An 18,066-nucleotide genomic window follows, 5' to 3' on the forward strand; every position below is an offset into this window, starting at 1 on the left:
GGGGAGGAAGACACGGCAGGAGTTTATGGAAAAGGCAAAAGGGTCGTTGCACTCCCTTCCCTTTCCTCCTCTCAGGGGCACGGAGGGCACCTCATGTCGTCCGCCCCCCCAACCTCCTCACGCACCCGCCATCCTCCCCGCTGCGGAGGCTCAGAGACCTTACCGGTCGGAGGGAACACAGTACGCCTTCCTCAGCACAGGGCCGCCCTGTAAAACTGAACAGCCTCTTGCCCTTCGCCACAGCACCTGCGGCCCCTCAGCGCGGCCCGGCAGCGGCCCTCCCCGCGGCGGCCGCCGCCTTCCCGCGCCTCAGCGCCCGCAGGGGGCGCCCGCCCGCCGGGCCGCGGCCTCCCCTCCCCTCCCAAGATGGCGGCGGCCGCCTCAGTGCCGGTGCGGGTCTGCCACCAGGAGATCGTCAAGTTCGACCTGGAGATCAAGGCGGCCGTGCAGGTACCGCGGCGGGTCTCCTCTGCCAGGGCTGCGGGGCGGCTGCCGCTTTGTGCCGCGGAGAGCCCCGGCCGGGCCAGGCCGGGCTATGGCGGCCGCGGGCCGCGTTGACCGGGCCGTTGTCTTCCAGGATATCCGGGACTGCCCGGGGCCGCTCAGCGCCCTCACGGAGCTCAACGCCGCCGTGAAGGAGAAGTTTCACCACCTCCGTGGCCGTATCCAGGTGAGGCTCCCGGCCGGGGGCCGCCCCGGTGGCCGGCCTGCCCTCGGGCTGCCTGAGGTGGGGGCGGCTGGCCTGAGGTGAGGGCGGCTCAGAGCTGTGGGGTGCTGGTCTGTCGGATCGATAATCCCGCCTGCGGGGTTTTTCGGATCAATCTGCCGTTAATTCACTCCCCGGACGGGGATGGGGTGTGCGAGTTGCAGGTGGCAGTGGTCGTTGTTCAGGTTTTCGTGTTTCTGCTTTCCGCCAAAGGAGCTCGAACAGATGGCGAAGGAGCAAGATAAAGAGTCGGAGAAACAGGCCTTACTGCGGGAAGTGGAAAACCATAAGAAACAAATGCTCAGGTGGGTCGGGCAGCCGGTGCTGTTTACGGGTAACCAGAGATAATCTGACTTCTGTACAGCGTCTTTTGCATCCTGTTTTGCAAATGTAGTTGCTGACATGATGCTGTTTTGCCCAAGACCGGGAGAGGATCAGGAATGGAAAGGGTTAGGACTCCCTTCTGCTTTCCTCTCTCTTGTCCTCACTCCCAGACCATGGTTTGTTCCTTTGAGCAGTTGAGCATGTAGGTAGGTAGCTTGAGAGTGTCTGTCACTGACAGCTGGTGGGAGTCTGTCATTTGACAGCTGGCACAGTTTTCTTCTTCCCTTGCTCCATAAATTATGCACTTAGGAGAAGAAATGACAGGACAGTATATTGTTATTCTGTGGTGTAATATAGAGAAAGTCCATGCATGTATCTAGGGTGCTCATTTACAGTGGTGATTGCTTTGTGAAGATTGTTTTTGATTCAAAGATGTTACCGTCGTGTTACAACATTGTACTCTTGTGATTTCAGCAATCAGGCAGCTTGGAGAAAGGCAAATCTGGCTTGCAAAATTGCTATTGACAACTCTGAGAAAGATCAACTGCTGCAGGGAAGAGACTCCTTAAGACAAAGGTATTAGACTGTCCCACTGTACAATCTGAGATTTAAACAGTGTGTGCTATATTCACTAGTTTTAGATGGAAGTGATGTAATGTTTTTAAGTTACTTAATTGTATCTGGAATATAGCTTTTCTTTTATGAGTGCATTTACCTTTTGTGGAAGTTTAAATTGTTAAGGATAATTTCAGGTTTTCTTGGCATTGGCATGCCTTAAGTGGAAAAAGGGATAAGTTAGCCTTCATAGTTTTTCTGACCTTCTTCTACATTAATTCCAGTCATGGTTATAAACAATTAGTGGATCATTATGCAAGTTGTTTTCACATGCAGAGCTGGATGTAAGCTTATATAATTCCTGTATTGAAAAGTTGGTGTATTTAGTATCATGAAGCAAAAAATAGGATACCTGGGATAATGAAGTGGTAGTTTGTATCAGTGCTTCCATACCAGCTAATGAAGTTGTACAATCATGGATAAATAAGTGGTGAAATATAGGCCCCTGTGAGATTCTGAGCCACTAGCAGTTGTTTTGGTTCATGACTTTAATATTTTGTGATTTTTTTTTTTTGACTCTTTAGTGAACATAATCTGAATTTCTCATGCAGTAAAAACTAGTCACGGCTTTTGTATATTGGCAGAGATATTTGGTGCCAAGCTCTGTTCTAAGCTCCCTGGGTACTGTGGGGAAAATGCTGCTGCCAAAGACATAATTTTATCCCAACATGCTTTACTTTTTCCCTTTCTTTTTCAGGAAGACTACAAAAGAAAGTCTGGCAGAGAGTGCAAGTAACATCACGGAGAGTCTGATGGGCATTAGCAGGATGATGTCGCAGCAAGTCCAGCAGAGTGAGGAGACCGTGCAAACCCTAGGTACAGATGTTATTTGGGTGTCTGGGTCGGGACTGGATGATTGAAGCAGCTTTTGGCAGTTCTGTTAGGATGGGGAGAGGCAAACTGACATGGTATGGAGCACAGTAGAAACCTGCTCTGCTGTAGGAAAACGTACTACAATGATAATTAAAGGATTGTCCCATCAGAACTCCTCTAACCGTTGGACATAAACAGAGAATAATAATGTGTGTTGCGTGGAGCTGTTTGCTGGAGTTTCTGTTTCATGATTGTGAAAAGCAGAGGGGGCAGGATGAGGAGCTTTTGGGTTAGTTTCGCATAAAATCAATTGTAAAAGCAACGTGAGTTCACACAGTACTAAGAGCGCATTTGGTGTTACTCTGTGCTACTGTCCTGGTTACCATACATTTGGTAATAGCAGAGAAAATGAAAGCGGAGGTACAAGTCCATACACAGAGGAAAGTTAATATGGCTGGAAGACTGTTTTCACCCAGTCTCCAGCTGGGATGACTATGAGACGAGGAGATCAAGTGACTTGAACCCAAGGTCACTTGCTCTGTCAGCAGCGCATCAGGGACTGTGAAACCAAGATTTCACCCAGTTCTTTGGCTTAGACTCCTAAGACAATAAATCAAGTGACCTGTCAGAACTGGTGATTCATGAAGCATTTACAAGTTGGATCTGTGTTGCCTGGGCCTCTTACTGGCTGCGCTTTTAGGCAGAAGAGAGAACATTTTAAAGATGAGGATAAATAACACAACTTTTGCCCTCCTTGTTTTCCGCCCCCATCAGAGGATGGCAGCTGAGCACGGTTTGTTCATGCAAAAGTGGCATGTTTCTTCTCCCATTAAAAAGACAGTTTGGCAGACACTTTTTCACCCTGTTTCTCACTGAACAGCACTTGGAGTTCGTCAAGGGAAGAACTATCAAAGGTCATTTACAAAACCCAGCTGCAAATTCTGAATCAGTGGTTAGAATTCCCTTTTTTCTGAGCGAGTCTTTTCCTAGTATGCAGTGAATATATGCAGCTGTGAAGCAGGGCAGCTCTGCTTTGTCATTAATGATGGGAAACAAATTTTCTATTTTGACTTTGATCAAAATGCCTCTTTAAAATGGGATGTAATCGTTTGCAAATATTACAAACGTATTTGTACTATTCTTGTTTTTGTGAACCAGACATGCTTGGAGTTTGACCTTTCTTTAATCAATCAGTTCAGTATAGAGTGATATGCCAGCATTCATTGTCATACAGGATATGCATTCTGAAATATAAGAAAAAGGGGACTCCTGGGCTTTTGCTTTCATTTAGTGATTTGAAAGGAGGAAGGCTGAGGAGTTCGGGGCATTTGTTTGTTTGCTTCTTTTCTCTCAGAGAAAGAGATCGACGTTCCATCGTGCTGCATTGGCATATTCTCAAATTGTCTTTAGTTGAGATCAATCAACACACTTTTCCTCTAGCTGATTTTCTCTTTTTTATTAGGGAAAAAAAAGCAAACAAATCAAAAGAAATACGTTTGTCAAAAATAACTATTAAAAACTGTTTAAATTGTTTGAGTTGAATAATTAAGGATCTCTTACTACTGCATGCTGCTTTTTCACTTTCTGCAGCCCCATCCGAATCACACTGATTTACTGCTCCATCTTGGGGGAACAGTTTCAGTTGTGCAATTAATGTATTCAAACATTGACCTGTCCTGCTGCTGCTAGAACTGATGGTGATGGTGCTTTCTCTCTCTTAAATTGGTAGTTCTAGCACCATTCTTACTTCACTCTGCTTCCAGTGAGCACTCAGGTAGCACTGATTTTATTCATAAAAAATGTGGACTAGATTTGATCTGGTAACCTAAGAATTAAAAATTCAGGAACGGGACATAGGGCCTTTAAGCCATTCAGTACTCTTATTTTGTTTTACATTTTTCCTTTGCACATCAGGACTACTGAGTTGTGAAATCTTCTGCAAGAACACAGTCTGCATTTGTTTTACCCATCAGTCAGTCTGACCCAGAAGGATCTCACAGGCTCTATCTGTATTGCCAAATATTGCATGCTTATATCCTTTGTCGTGTATTTTTGAAGCGCAACCAGCTGATTTTTTTTTTTTCCCCCCTTAATTTCAGCGAATTCTTCACGAACCATCCTGGAAGCAAATGAAGAATTTAAGTCCATGTCTGGGACAATTCAATTGGGGCGAAAGCTAATAACAAAGTACAATCGCAGGGAACTGACGGACAAGCTGCTAATCTTTCTCGCCCTTGCCTTATTCCTGGCCACGGTGCTCTATATTTTGAAAAAAAGACTCTTTCCGTTTTTGTAAAATTCCAAACTTAAACTGAACTATTAGAAAAGATCAGAACAAGGTGGCATAATAACAATAGGGCTTTTACATAAAATAATAAAGGGATATTGCAATAGCTGAAAGAGTGTTAGGGCAGGCATGACTTTCGTACTGTTCCTGTGGAGCATGCAACCTGCCGAAGAAGAGCTTAAATGAGCACGACTCGGGAAGAAGGTGTGGAAAGAAGAAATGCCAATTTGCTTGTAGGTTTGGGGAACCAGACAAACACTTGAGGAACGAGGCACTCGAAGGTGTCAGTCTTAACTTTCAACCTTTCTTCGTTTTGCCTTGAAATTAACTTTTTTCCATGGCTTGGACTGGAAGCTGTTTGACATCTGTGTGTAAGGTGCTGAGAGTAAGAGGAAGGACGGAAGAAAGAAACTCACATACATTCCATTAATAAACTATTTATTGTATACATGTAAACTGAATTTTGTTTAAAAACACAGTCTAATGGATTCAGAGAGCCTGAATAACTTCCAGTATAAAAATTCTTCTTAAGAGGAGTGGTTGCTTATGGATTGTTTTTTCTGGGAGCATAGCACACATGCAGTTTGGCTCTGTTGCGCTGGCCTTGGCAGGGATCTGAACAAAGTGAAAATGGGAGCCCCATTTGTTACTATTAATTCATGCAATATAGTTGAGAATTACATTGCCAAGCTGTTGAAATCAAAAGCCTTTTTGCTCCTTTTCTTTATAAAATTCCACTTACTACTTTATATTTGCAAAATACTGCCAAGTTTTGTGTTTCGAAGTTTTTCTTGCTCATACGGTTCATCTTTTCTCAGTTAGTAAAATCTTTTACAATTATTACCTTCCCTATCTCTTGTGCTTTAATAGTATGAAGACCAGCCTGCCACACTCCATGTAGTACTCCTTGAAGTACCAAAACCTGCACTGCAACGTTCTCAAAACAATATCGGTTGCCTTCCCCTCTGGAAATTGTTTCATTGCTTCGTCAGAGCTGACTGGTAAAGTTGACATTCCATTTAGGAAATTCTCACAGAATGGTTAAATACTGCCTTAATTTAGTAGTTAGAAGTATACTTTTTTAAAAGGCAGTGCTACATGTATCTTAAGAAATACGATGTGAAGCAAATTGTGGTATATAAGTTTATGTGAAATTTGAGGCTAGGTTACCGTTGTAGTTAGTTATCAATAGTCTGTTTAGAGAGAAGAGATGACCAGTCAGTTATATTGTCATTGTAATATTAATTTACTAGATCTCATCAGTAGTCACAATTTACACTTCTGCTGGCAGCTGCTACAAGCTTGGTTAAATACAGAAGTGGCAGTAGGTTGTAGTAGTCCAAACCGAAGTGTGGGACAATTGAAGTGGTGATTGCATGGCTATGTGCATAAACAAGGAAAGTTGTTCAAAGCTCAAAAAAGTTGTTCGAGTTCAAAACTGTGGGCTCTGCCTGAAGAGTTGATACCTGAGCTGTTCTTCCTAGGTGGTAAGCAGGGATTTGGAAACCTCTGCACTGGGATCGGTACATCCCGCAGAGGGCACTACTGCATGGGCCTCGAGAGAGGGGTCTTGCCCTGGGAGTCCTGTAATGCGCAAACGAGACAGAATGGATGTGGCTTTTTCCGTATCCTTTATTCATCGTATTGCAGTGCAGCCTTCCTAATAGCCTTCCCTGAGATACACAATTACACAAAGATTGAAATAAATGGACAATGTGCATGTTCTGGTTCTGAATGAGAGAGAAATTACTCGGCTTAAAAAAGATACATTGCACAAAGTCAACGCGTGTGTGCTTTTCAATAATAATAAAAGCCTTGCTTTGGAAGAAGTCTTCTGATGAGCAGACTGCTAACCAAGGAGAGCGTTGTGTAATCTGCAAGTTGGGACCACAATGAAGCAAGTTTCATCCAGCTTGGTGGTACTGGCTGTTGCATTTCATATGCATCATCTCTAGCATCAGACTCCTGCCCTCTCCGGAGCCCGCTCTTCCCTGTGCCCCTCTGCACAGATGTGTACAACCATACAAAGGGTGATAAAAGCATGTCCACCTACTCCCAGTCTTGGAAAATATGTCTTTAAATACAACTAATATTTAAGACATGAAGATCATTTAGATTATAAGTACATTTCAAATTAATTGCTGTGCAGCAGTTCCTATTTTCCAAATCAGCAGTGCAGTGCAGTTTTTTGCAACTTCATAGCAGTCAAATAAAATTCTCTTTTTATGGACTACTTACTGCTCCTCGGCCAGATGTAGCAGTGCAGCTTTATTTTTTTTCACCCAGCTTGAAAACAGTCTCATCTTTCTGGAACACGGTAGGTACCGTGTCAAACACAGGTGGTCAAACACTGCCTCAGTATTTCCTCCCCTCATGTGGATGCAATATAAAAATAGGTTGTTGCTAATCTCTCAGATACTGGGAGGCTAAGCAGAGGAGAGAGCTCTGCTGTAAGCAGTGATGCAGCGTGACTGTCTGCAGGAAGTTTCACTGGGTTTATCTTTGCAATGTGTTCCCGTCAGAACATAGATCAACCTTAAAAAAAGCAGCAGCTTTCTCACAGTGCTGAGACTTTCAGTAAAGTTCTTTTTAAAGGGATTATCTTTTTGGATGGGGATCGTAAGGTAGCAATCTGGGGGAAAATAAAAGGTCTGTTGCTAAATGTCTTGCTCCGTTCTCATCTTGTTACTGAAATTTTAGCTTTCAGACCTTGACCTGCTGGAACACTCTGAGGACAAAAAATAACTTTTAAGGACCTCCCTTATGACATTTGCTTTCTGTTGCATGCGGATTTCATTAAAAAGAATAATTTAGTCCTTTTGTAAACACACCTACCTGCTCTGTATAAACTGACTGTCAGTCCTTAGAGAAAAGGGAAATAAGTCAAAAAAAGATCAAGGGCAACTGGACCTTCTGGGAGAGGGGAAGAGTAGAAACCCTCCCCAGCACACAACCAGTCAACGTGCAGCACTTGGTGCTTGAACTCTTTCCTTCCATAGGTAGCCAGAGAGCACCTGGGGTCCTGATGGGCCACAGACCTGAAAAGAAATAATCACTGGAGACAGTGAGATAAATGTTATTTCCTCTTTGGGGTAGGAAAGGTGATTTGGTGAAGCAACATTTCTAAGATGTGGTGCCTTGGTAGGCATCCTGGTCTGGTGGTTGGATGCTGGAGCAGAGGCAGAGCTGGTGGAAGGTGCCTTGGAGCTCTCCTGGGCGTGGTGGGATGCCTCAATCAGCCCATATGGCCCACAGCTGGGATGGCTGTGTGCTCAAACATCGTCCCTCCAGACTGCAGTGTACTGTCTGGCTTCATCTTCATCTACAGACTTTGTTCCTGGCTTGAAGGTAGGTCTCTAAATCTGATCTTTTGAATAACTGAGTGGGAACAGTACCATGGGAAGAGGGGGTGGTTGCGCCTGGCTTTTTGTTGTTTGCTACTTGCAATGTTTATCCAGGGAGTGCGGAAAGTTGGGCCTGTGCAGATCTTCTTTGTCTACAGGGGGATTTTTATTTGTATCTTCTGCCTTCTGGGCAGCCTGCTTGTCTTCATGGCCACCTCTGAATGTGAAGATGGGTTTGAATCACACAGGATGGTGTGTGTCAGGGTCTTGCTTCTGCTGCATGCCCGAGGTTGTGTTTTGAAGGGTAAAAACTGACATTATTTGAAAGAAAGTAGCATTTTCTTAGGTGCTTCGCTGTCCAAGTTTGCCCTGACAAGTGCAGCGGAACCATTAGGGGTGGTGAGAAGAGGATGGCCTCTGCTCCCTCTGCACTTTTGGGCTTGGGCGTGATTTGAGGGCCAAGGGTTGGAGCCTCCTGAGACCATGAGCTCCAGGACTGCTGAAAGCGTTTGGGGAGCTTTAGAGTAAGAAAGAGATCTGGAGACATGTTCAGGGCTGAAAGCCAACAGGAGTGCTCCTGTTGCTACCTGGACTGTTCCTCTCCCCCAGGCAGCAGGTATTCAGATGTGGTGGCCACAAGCTGATAGTGCGGTTCATTGTCCCAAAACAGTTGCAGTGAAAATCTTTTTCCTTCAAAGAATGACAGTCCTTTAAAACAAGGAGCAAGTAACTACTATAAGCTTAAAAAGGGATTGAAATTTCCCTGCTGTGGCGTTCAGGGGCTGAGACAGGCAGCTGGTGGCAATCAAACAGCTGTGGGTTAATGAACTCCTCGTCAGCTGAGGGTGGTTAACTACCTGTGTCCTCCCGGCAAAGGGGGCTGAGCCATTTAAAGGACTATTGGTGTTTTTCTGTGCAGCTGGAGCCGTTTAGCGATGAGGATGGGGTAGTTCTGATGCCTCAGCAGATTTAGATGTTAAAGAGCTTGCTGGTTTCTGAGAGTCCATGTCAGGTTCTGTCTATGGAGTCCAGCCTACTGAGATCAGTTTGCTTTTTCTGAACACCTGTGGGAAAGGGGAAAATGGCTGGAAGTTGACCCTCGGTGTGCCAGGAGCCAGACAGTGCTGTTGGGTATTTAGCTGTGTTGCCAGCACATGGTTAGTGGGCTGTGGATGCAGATGTGATCCTGGTCTCCATTCCTACGTACATGGCTGTGGTAGAAAGCCCGTGGGCAGGAGTAGCTGCCTGCCAGGTACCTGTGTTGCCATAGCTGGGATTGTGGGCATCTCCTCGCTACGTCCCTGAAGTGTGCAGCATGAAGACCGCTATCTAAGCGTTTACTTAGGTGTATGTTTCCGAGTAAAGTCACCTTTTAGTGATTGCAATGAAACATGGATCTGAGGAAAATAATTGAAAACAGTTTTAACATACGGTGTAACTGTGCTGAAAAGACTTATTTGGTTTGACTTGTAATTATTTGGTTATTGGTGATAGCATCAGCAAATACAGAAATATTCTATGATAGCTCTCAGTGGGAAAATAAGAGTGTAATTTCCCTAAGAATTGAGGGGAAATGCAGTGTGTATTTGAAGTTCTGCTTTTGAAATGCTTTCCACATAACTGGCTTTACCAAAATGGAAGGGTGAATTCATAGCTTGGAAGTTTCTAAAAATGTCTCTGCCAAATGTGTGCGGCTGCTATCACATGCCAAGTGGTCCAGAGCAAGCCAGGCAAGTCAGGCTGGAATCTTTGGGGGCTGAGAATATCCAGGGGGCATGTGCATACTTGTCTGCAAATATGTGGGGCTCTTCTTTGCGGGGGGGGGGGGGGAAATCACTTTAATGTTCCTTTGCTTTCCTATTTGTACTGGTAAAGAAGAGAAATCTTAAGCAAATATTTTAGTGAGATGTGCCTTTGTGACTGTGCATTGCTGCAAAGTGCAGCAAGCTCTTCATGTAATTGGTGCCTGAGTGCGTGCTCTGTTTCTGTCCCTTAAAGGTGTGATAAGAGTTCTCCAAAGAGGCAGCAGGTGCTATGTACCACAACCAAACGCACTCAGCGCTGCCAGAGCAGAGCGGCAGCCGTAGTATGGGTTGGTCATGATGGTCTGCGGCATAAATGCCAAGTCCCCATCAATTAATTTTTTCTAATTGCTGAAAGATTGATGTAATTCTTTCTCTGAGAGTAGTTGGTGAGAACAGGAACCTTGCTTCAAAACTTATCCCTTTTAATAGGGATGGAAGTTTGCTCTACTGTAGTCATTCAGTTTCCCTGGTTATCTGCGTTTCTGAGTCACAGAGTGGTTGATATTTGCAGGGACCTCTTGGGTCCATGTGGTGAAAGCCCCTGCTCAAGCAAGGCCACCCACAGCTGGTTGCCCAGGACCCAGGGTTTTGAATATCTCCAAGAATGGAGACTCCCCAACCCACCTCCCAGCCCAGCCCCTGCATTGCTCAAAGCTTGGTAGGAGAAAAAGAAATTTAAAATGTCAGTGCTTCCTGAAAACAAATCTCAAATCACATCATTTAAATTCATGTTGTGTAAGTGGTATAACTAGCTACGGTGGTATCTGGAGCAGTGTCATCTTCATCTTTCTAGTTGCCTAGTGTGCTGTGAATGTCTGTGCTCACATCAAATATTCGCTGAATAAACACTTCTGAAGGTGCCAGTCAAGGAAGGATGATCCATTCCTGAAAACTGATGTTCTCCTGGTTGTGGGCTGTGTTGGGATCTTTGATTCATGCAACTGGGAGTCACATAACTAGTTATTACTCTCTCTGCTATCTCTGCATCTGTCCCGTTGTGCCGGGTTTTCAACTGTATAAAATGCAGCCTGGGGCTCTTGCATCATCCTAGTGCTACCCAAAGTGTTTGTGGACTGGCTTAATGCAGGTGTCTGTCCCTGCAGCTAGTTGTGGACTTCTTCAGGCTGAGACTGTTATATGGAATTAACTAAACTTTATTATTGTCTGCTTGCTTATATAAAACAGTACAAACAGGCTCTGGGCTGCTCTGTGCAACAAGGCAACTGACAGTCCCACTGAGCTGAGACTTCAGTCTTATCACAGGAACAAGCGATGGAAGAGTTTGTGACAATTTCTTTAGGTGACGCATAGAGAGAGATGCTCTGGATGTGCTGGCACACTGTAACTATGCCTTGAAGATTTGATCCTTGCCCACATAGAGGGAGCTACAGTCTGAGGAAAGGACTGGGAATCTTTATTGACTTAATTGGGTTTAGGGCCTGGCCCTTCATGTGGTGTACACTGAGATCTCCACTCAAATTAGTGGAGACACACAGCATGAGTGAAATCAGAGAAAGCAAGATGCGAAACTGGTCCAGAGACTTATTCATGCACTGTTTACCTGTTCGGGTTTTTTCTTTCTTGCTTTCCCATGAAGATGTATTAACGGGGGGATGGGAAGACAATAAGTGATGCTTTGGGTTCAGTATCATCTTTCTGTTACTTATAAATTCTTGCCAATGAGTAAAATCATGTACTTTTCGAGCTGCCCAGCTGTGTGAGTCTGCCTGCACCAATGCACTCTTTGGGGCAAAATCCCGTGAGCAGAGAGGAGCTACTCCATCTCCATCAATGTAGAGCTGCTCTGTCTTTCTGCTTGTGGCCTCTGTCTGCCTCTTGGTTTCCAGAAAGATTGTTTTCTCCTAAGCAATCCACCATTTCTTGACAGTTTTGTCGCCTTTTGCCATGTGCCTCCTATTTCAGGAATCCAAACCTAAGCTTCAAAAGCTTAGTTTGATGTGACACACTGATAGAAACAGCTCATCCTTTTCAGTGCAGTCACTACAGAGGAAATTATGAATTTAGGAATGAAGTGCATGACTGTATCTTCTCACATTCTGTACAAAAAGATGGACTAGATCTTTCAAATGTGACTCAAGGCTCTGAAATCAGGGTAACAGCTTGCAGAGTGACCTCCTGCCATGGCAGCATTGGGGGAGCCCCAGTTGCTCCCAGGGATTTGCAGCACTGTAGTTACAGGGGGCCACGACAGAAAATCTGCTGCTTCCTTTGGCCGTATCTGGTTTCTGAAACCTCCTGCAGAACTCTCATCTTTTTCTTCTTAAAAAGCAAAGGTTAAAATAGCAACCAGGAGCAGAAAGCGAACACTAAAGCAGCTCCCTTTCCATGCTGACAGTTTATCAACATACGAAGCAGTTTAATCATATGAGATCTCCAGTGATGTCATAAAAGATCTGTAAATTGAGCAGTAGTTTGACTAAATGGATAGTGAAGGTCTGAATAACAAAGATCAGGTTTCATTCATATATTATGTTCTGAATAGCACTAAATCTACAGATAGACTGGTTAATAAGGGTACATCCATAAGGACCTAGGTTTTTCCTTCTGTTCTTCCTGTTTCTTCTTGTTAAGTGATTTATTGAGGTTTTTTAGAGGGCGCATATTCCTACATCTTGATTATAAGTTCAGTGATGCTGAATCTCCTTCCTTTATATGTTAATTCTGAAGATGAAGACTCCTTCCTTTATATGTTAATTCTGATACTGCTTTTAAATGGATTTCATGCAACCAGCGGCCAGATCTTTGTTCTGCCTGGGCTGTGGCAGAACTCTGACAAGTAGCAGGTAACATAGGGAAGGTTAATATTCAAGTCCTTTACTGTCTATAATTATTCACACTCTGCAAGTTCACTGGAAAATGCCACCTAGTTCTGTCTGTGTGTCGCCGAGTAAATGCACTTGGTTAAGGGCTGCGAAGCCAGCACTGATTTTCCAGACTGAAGTCCCTCCCCTGTGCTACAGGCTGGGGCTGCTGGTCCCACCAGCACCAGCAATACACTCAATAAACTCCCAGCTTCTGCCACCGTGTGATCATAAAAAGTATCAAATTCTACACAAGCAGATATTTGGTCTTCACAGTAGCAAGCAAACACATTAAATATGAACACTGTGGAATGCTTCTTAAAAAGCAGCTTTTACTTGTATTTGCCTCTGGTTTGGGTTTGCTTTTAATGTCATTTTAAGCCTATTATGTAAGTGTTAAATATCGTAAAAATCATAACCGTGGAGCATCTGTGCTTGCTAATTTCTCTTTGTCTGACTATTCCCACTTACTCCGTGTGAACGGGAATGGCCCAGCCTGGCCTTCCTGGGCTCGCGGGTGTCGAGGAAAATGGCGTGGTTCCAGCGTGGACCTTGGGTACTTCTGTAAAGCAAGAGCTGCAGTAATCGTAGCTGTGCCTCTGCCTCAAAGTGATGTCTTGGGTGCTAAAGTGCTGGATGAATCATGAGGCTTATGCAGCCACATGAAGTCATTAAAAATAATTTGGTAGGAGTTGTGAGGAGCAAATCCGGTGAAGGTCTCTCCCTGGGGTGCTGTGACATCTCGCCGTACCTTAGACCACCGCACTCTCTCGCGTCCACTTGGGCTTCCTTCTATTTTTAACCTCGCAACGTGAGACTGATCAGATGTTATCACTTCTGACCTTTGTCTCCTGCTGCAACATCAGAGCTGACTGGCGTATCCCACTTATCTCCCCCGCTGTAGAGGCTGCCAGGCAGGGTCGCGGGCTGCGCTGAGCGCTGCCGAGCGCTTTGCCCTGCAGTTGGTGTCGGTGGCTGCATGAAAGGAAAATGCCACTCGGCTGCTCTGAGCCTGGCCTGGTGATAATGCTGCGTGCGTCCCTCTGGTCCCGCGATAAGCGCCCAAAGGGCAGGCAGGGAGAACGTCTCCTCGGGGATCAGCGCACACCAGGCCCTATAGATAGAACCACATATATATAGAACAACATGAAAGCTTTTTGCTTTCTTCTTTTCAACAGCATGATGGCTAAGTATCACATCCAGGGACGCTTTCGGACCTGACCCCTCCAGGGGTCTGGTCTCATTGTACCCGCAAGTTCTTTCGTTTGCATTGTCCCAACAGGAATGGAGATTTGAAACCAAAACCCACACGAGCTGCAAAGCATTATTTCGTACTCCTGATAAATGCACAAAGACCAGCAAGGGCTGGGTCGGTTCCCTTTATCTTCAAAATGGACAGCAGGATGAAATTTTTCTGTTTGGGTTATTGGCTTTTAATAGGTGGCACCCAACTACCGAATAGTTATTGCTGCTGCTGATGGGAGATAACTCTGTCAGGGGCATCTAGGTGCTGACATTATTGCTAGCTAGTCCAAAATGAAGATAAGATTTTTCTATATTAAGTCTATTGATCCAGTTGGCCTCCTGTCCTGTGCCTGATAATAGCAAATACTCGGTGTTTCCAAGAGAAGCAAGCCTTCTCCTGTTCTGTACATTTTTATATACACACAATATATATAACAATGATCTGTTATACATATATCAATGCTGTATATTTTGGATTAAACAATGAAGAATTCCTTTCTGAGCCGTGTTCTTAAAAGCATGCTGCTTTTGCTTCTTTTCATTTGGATATAAAATTGCAAATGCTGCTGAGGATCATAATGTTATTCCCATTTGTTTAAATGTCAGAGATGATATTTGAAAATAGCTGAAGCAAAAATGCAAGTAGCTTAATGCCAGCGACTCCCAACTTTCACAGACTGGTTTGTGCCAGTAATCTGTCTGCTTATTCAAAACCAAGCAGACAAAAAAAAAAAGGAGAGGGAAAAGAAGAAAAAGAAAAAACAAACCCCACAATCCTCTTTATTTTCAGGTTTGTTTAAAATAGTTTTGTCTTTGCACGAGTATCTTTGGTAATTGCAGACTTTGACCCAAACTTAGTTCCTGATCTTTCACAGACTTAATGGTAAATAACTTTGTAGACCATAGGGTAATACTCGTCCTGAAAGACAGCAAGTGGGAATTTACATTCTCATTACTGCAAGTTAATTAATTTCTATAAAGATGTGGGTGGATGTTTAGGTTTGCATATTTCAACAAGAGCTTCTGGTCTTATCACCTTGTCAAAAAGACATTACGTTACGTGTCTGTTGGAGGATTCCAGAAAAGATAGCGAGCTTTGGGAGAGAAATTGCCAGTTAGGAAAGCATAATGCCTGAACAACAAGCAGTAAATACAGAATACTCCTCTACAAAAGAAAAAACTTTTATGTTCAGTACTAAACTCTAGATGAAGACTTTGCTTCTGCCTCTGCAAGAGGGGAGTGTCAGCAGAGCTCTTCTTGTGGAGCAAAGCCAAAAGATCTCAGCAGTCCTTTCTGCACTCAACCACAATGCCTAGGGCACTGGATTTAGTGTCGTAGTAATAACCACGCATGTATTGTTAATTAACATATCTGAATCTTATTCCTGTGAGGTACCTTTTCTGTGACCCCACAGGAGAAAAAGTTCCCGGGGGTGAGCAGAGCAGCTGGTCCTTGTTCGGTCCGGGCACAGCTCACAGTCGCTGCAAGTTCTCCAGAAATGTGTTCATCAGCCCCAGACTCTGCTGGTGACAAATGACATTTTCTTTGCCTTTGTACACTAGGGCGTAAGATGTGACGTTTACATTCAAGATCAATTATTTTTAACTGAAGAATGATAGCCCTGCGTCTAAATTATCTCAGGGCTTAATTCACATCAGTTAAACCTTTTCAAAGGCTTATTAAAATTCCTTAAGTGTGTCCAACTTATCAGCAGTTGAGTGTCAATGGCATTATACAAATGTTGCTATTGGAAATAACTGTTAAGTATGGTTTGACTATATTATTCTCATATATATATATTACGCCTGTGACTATTAATACTACTTAGTACTTACATGACTCCTTTCATCTGGCAATCATAAGGCATTGCCCAGGGAAGCAAGTACCGTTTTCCCCTTTCTAAATATGGGAAAACTGTCACGTCCAGCGGCTGTGTCTCATGCTTGGGTTTAACATCTTCCACTGAATCCTGCCAGGCTTGGCTCTTGGTCTGCCCTGTAGTTTTTTTAACAGGACTTCATTTGTTTGTGCTGCTGTAGCACCTAAACCTGGCACCCTGGCACCTGGGCAGTGCTGTCTTCTGTGTGGGCAAACACAGGGCAACCATGCTGCTCCTCAACCGAGGCACCTGTGATGCTGGAAAATGTATAGATCAATATAGACGGACAGGTGTATATTGATGGCAGGGAGGAGATGATACTAAGCAGTGCAGGAGGCAGTTCAGCAACCGCTGTAACTGTTAATGGAGCAAAGGAAAGTTTGAGAGGAGCATGGAAGGGTTTTTGGAGGGGAGGAGGCTTTGTTGCTCCTTCTGAGGAGTGTCTCCATGCTGGCAGGAAATCTGGGAAAATCTGATCACAGAGCCTGGCATTAACATCTTGATGCTGTGAGAGAGGATGAAAAGGGGAGGGACAGTCTCTGAAAGGCCGTGAACGCCACTAGCTCCATGTTCCTGTGCTAATCCCTGGCAATGGTGAGAAAGGAAAAATCCTGATTGTCAAATAAAGGTGATGCTTGTCCTGACATCTGATACAGCTGCCAGAGGTTGGGATGGAGTTGTTGATGTGCGTGTGTGTATGAATATCCAGTCGGAAACGCTTGGGATTAGATCACAAGTGTTCTTATGCATTTTTTTCCTTCTTTTTTTTGCCTGCAGTGTGTAAATATATAGTTCCTACCCATCTCAGGCAGTGCTGGAGTTTTAGATTTTATACACACTTGTATCTGCTTCATATTGAGGTTCTGTATGGAGAATACATTTTGACAAACTGATCGTTTATTCCAGAAACCACTAGGTAGCACTGTGAAATAAAGTTCTGCCAAGCCCCGCACTATTTCACTGCCTCCCTGCCCAGCTGGCCTCAGCAGAACAAAGACAATGCAAATTCCAGCATGTTTGGGCTCAGTGTGGATAAAGGTAGCAAGGGTGGGTTTAAAAGTTTCTCCAGTATTGGGTCCACAGTCACACGTGGGAGAAACCACCTGTGATACAACTGTCACTATATATGCTCTTTCAGCAAAATTCACTATTCAGCAAAATATTCCAGCATGTATGTACCTTAGGCGTGTGAGCTGCTTGTGCTGATGGAGCAGACCGGAGGCTCACACAGACAAAAGCCCCAGTTGGGAAGCACAAATACGCGTTATGTTTTCTGCTGCTTATAAGTGACTGCTAGCACCAAAACGCTGCAACATGCGTTTCTAGAATGATTAAACTTTGTGCTTTGACAGTGAGAGCTGCATGGGATAGTCAAGATATACTGTAGTCTGATTTATTGTACGTTATTCTCACAATAAGCATTTTGCTCTCATAAAAAGTCCCTTTATTGGAATATAATTTTTATAGAGAAATTGTGAATGGAGTCTAGGATGATAATTTTCAGTTTGATACTCAAAATTATTTTTGGTTAAACTCTGAGTTTCTTCTGTCTCAATAGGATTTATTAATTCCTAGGAGATCCATTGTATATCTGATTTTCATTGGAATACGCCACAAAGGAAAATGCACTGTCTTGATTTAATACATTAAGGGTTATTCTTCCAAAGGAATGGAGTCAGGTGAAAATTTGGGTTTGATTATTAACTTGTTTTTATTAAAATTACTTTATGGCTAGATCAGAGAAATACCTTGGATTATTAATACTAAAACTACTTTAAAAATAAAATTAGCAAGTCATCTATTTTAACTTTTGAGCTCCAAGAAGTTAGTAAATTAACTTTCTGCATTTTGTTTAACTCTACTCAGTATAGTCAACTGTAGAATAGCTTAACTGTAGACCAGCTTCTGCGCATTTGTATTTAAATACCCAGCAGCTAACTGTAACGCGTGTGACTGCAACAGCACCATATCACTGCTTTTTAAAATTAGACCTTGCTCTGGCTGCCGCAGGGAGAGGAGACACGATAAAGGGATTGAGCATCATGCTCTGCAGTAACTGCTGGGCTTAAACACCCAAGTTACAGAAACCTCAAACCACCACCACTGCCGGAAGGGTCCACGTGGTCCCTGGCCTCAGGGATCAGGGTGTGCACACTGGTCATTGTCAAACGCTTTGGAGAACTTCAGCATCAGCCTTAGCTGAGGAGGAGGTGGAAATTAGGACG

General features: G+C 44.0%; 1 protein-coding gene and 1 long non-coding RNA gene across 5 annotated transcripts in view; one reads left to right on the forward strand and one right to left on the reverse strand.

The window, feature by feature from the left end:
* The window catches only part of LOC134522188 (uncharacterized), a 9,926-nt gene extending 9,602 nt beyond the window's left edge, over nucleotides 1–324 (reverse strand). Inside the window, exon 1 of one of the 3 annotated variants that reach the window (XR_010072962.1) lies at nucleotides 164–324. This is a non-coding gene — a long non-coding RNA (uncharacterized LOC134522188). The remainder of the gene's footprint in view (nucleotides 1–163) is intronic. The other 2 variants (XR_010072960.1, XR_010072961.1) reach the window with 2 other exon arrangements.
* On the forward strand, nucleotides 312–6,931 carry BNIP1 (BCL2 interacting protein 1). 2 transcript variants are annotated; one of them, XM_063349559.1, is made up of 6 exons: nucleotides 312–450; nucleotides 578–670; nucleotides 920–1,011; nucleotides 1,505–1,606; nucleotides 2,343–2,461; nucleotides 4,558–6,931. In XM_063349559.1, exons 1-6 carry the CDS (start codon nucleotides 367–369, stop codon nucleotides 4,752–4,754), a joined length of 687 nt encoding a protein of 228 aa, XP_063205629.1. In that variant the 5' UTR covers nucleotides 312–366; the 3' UTR covers nucleotides 4,755–6,931. The 2 variants fall into 2 exon arrangements, with proteins under 2 accessions (XP_063205629.1, XP_063205630.1); XM_063349560.1 differs by lacking the exon at nucleotides 4,558–6,931 and adding an exon at nucleotides 4,373–4,551.
* The last annotated feature ends 11,135 nt before the right edge of the window (nucleotides 6,932–18,066 follow it).

Source organism: Chroicocephalus ridibundus, chromosome 11 (assembly GCF_963924245.1).
Source record: "Chroicocephalus ridibundus chromosome 11, bChrRid1.1, whole genome shotgun sequence".
NCBI lineage: Eukaryota > Metazoa > Chordata > Aves > Charadriiformes > Laridae > Chroicocephalus > Chroicocephalus ridibundus.

Coding starts and splice junctions, on each gene's coding strand:
- BNIP1 (XM_063349559.1), top strand. CDS start 367: ATGGCGGCGGCCGCCTCAGTGCCGGTGCGGGTCTGCCACCAGGAGATC. Junction 671..919: donor ACCTCCGTGGCCGTATCCAG/GTGAGGCTCCCG, acceptor TTTCCGCCAAAG/GAGCTCGAACAGATGGCGAA. Junction 1,012..1,504: donor CATAAGAAACAAATGCTCAG/GTGGGTCGGGCA, acceptor TTGTGATTTCAG/CAATCAGGCAGCTTGGAGAA.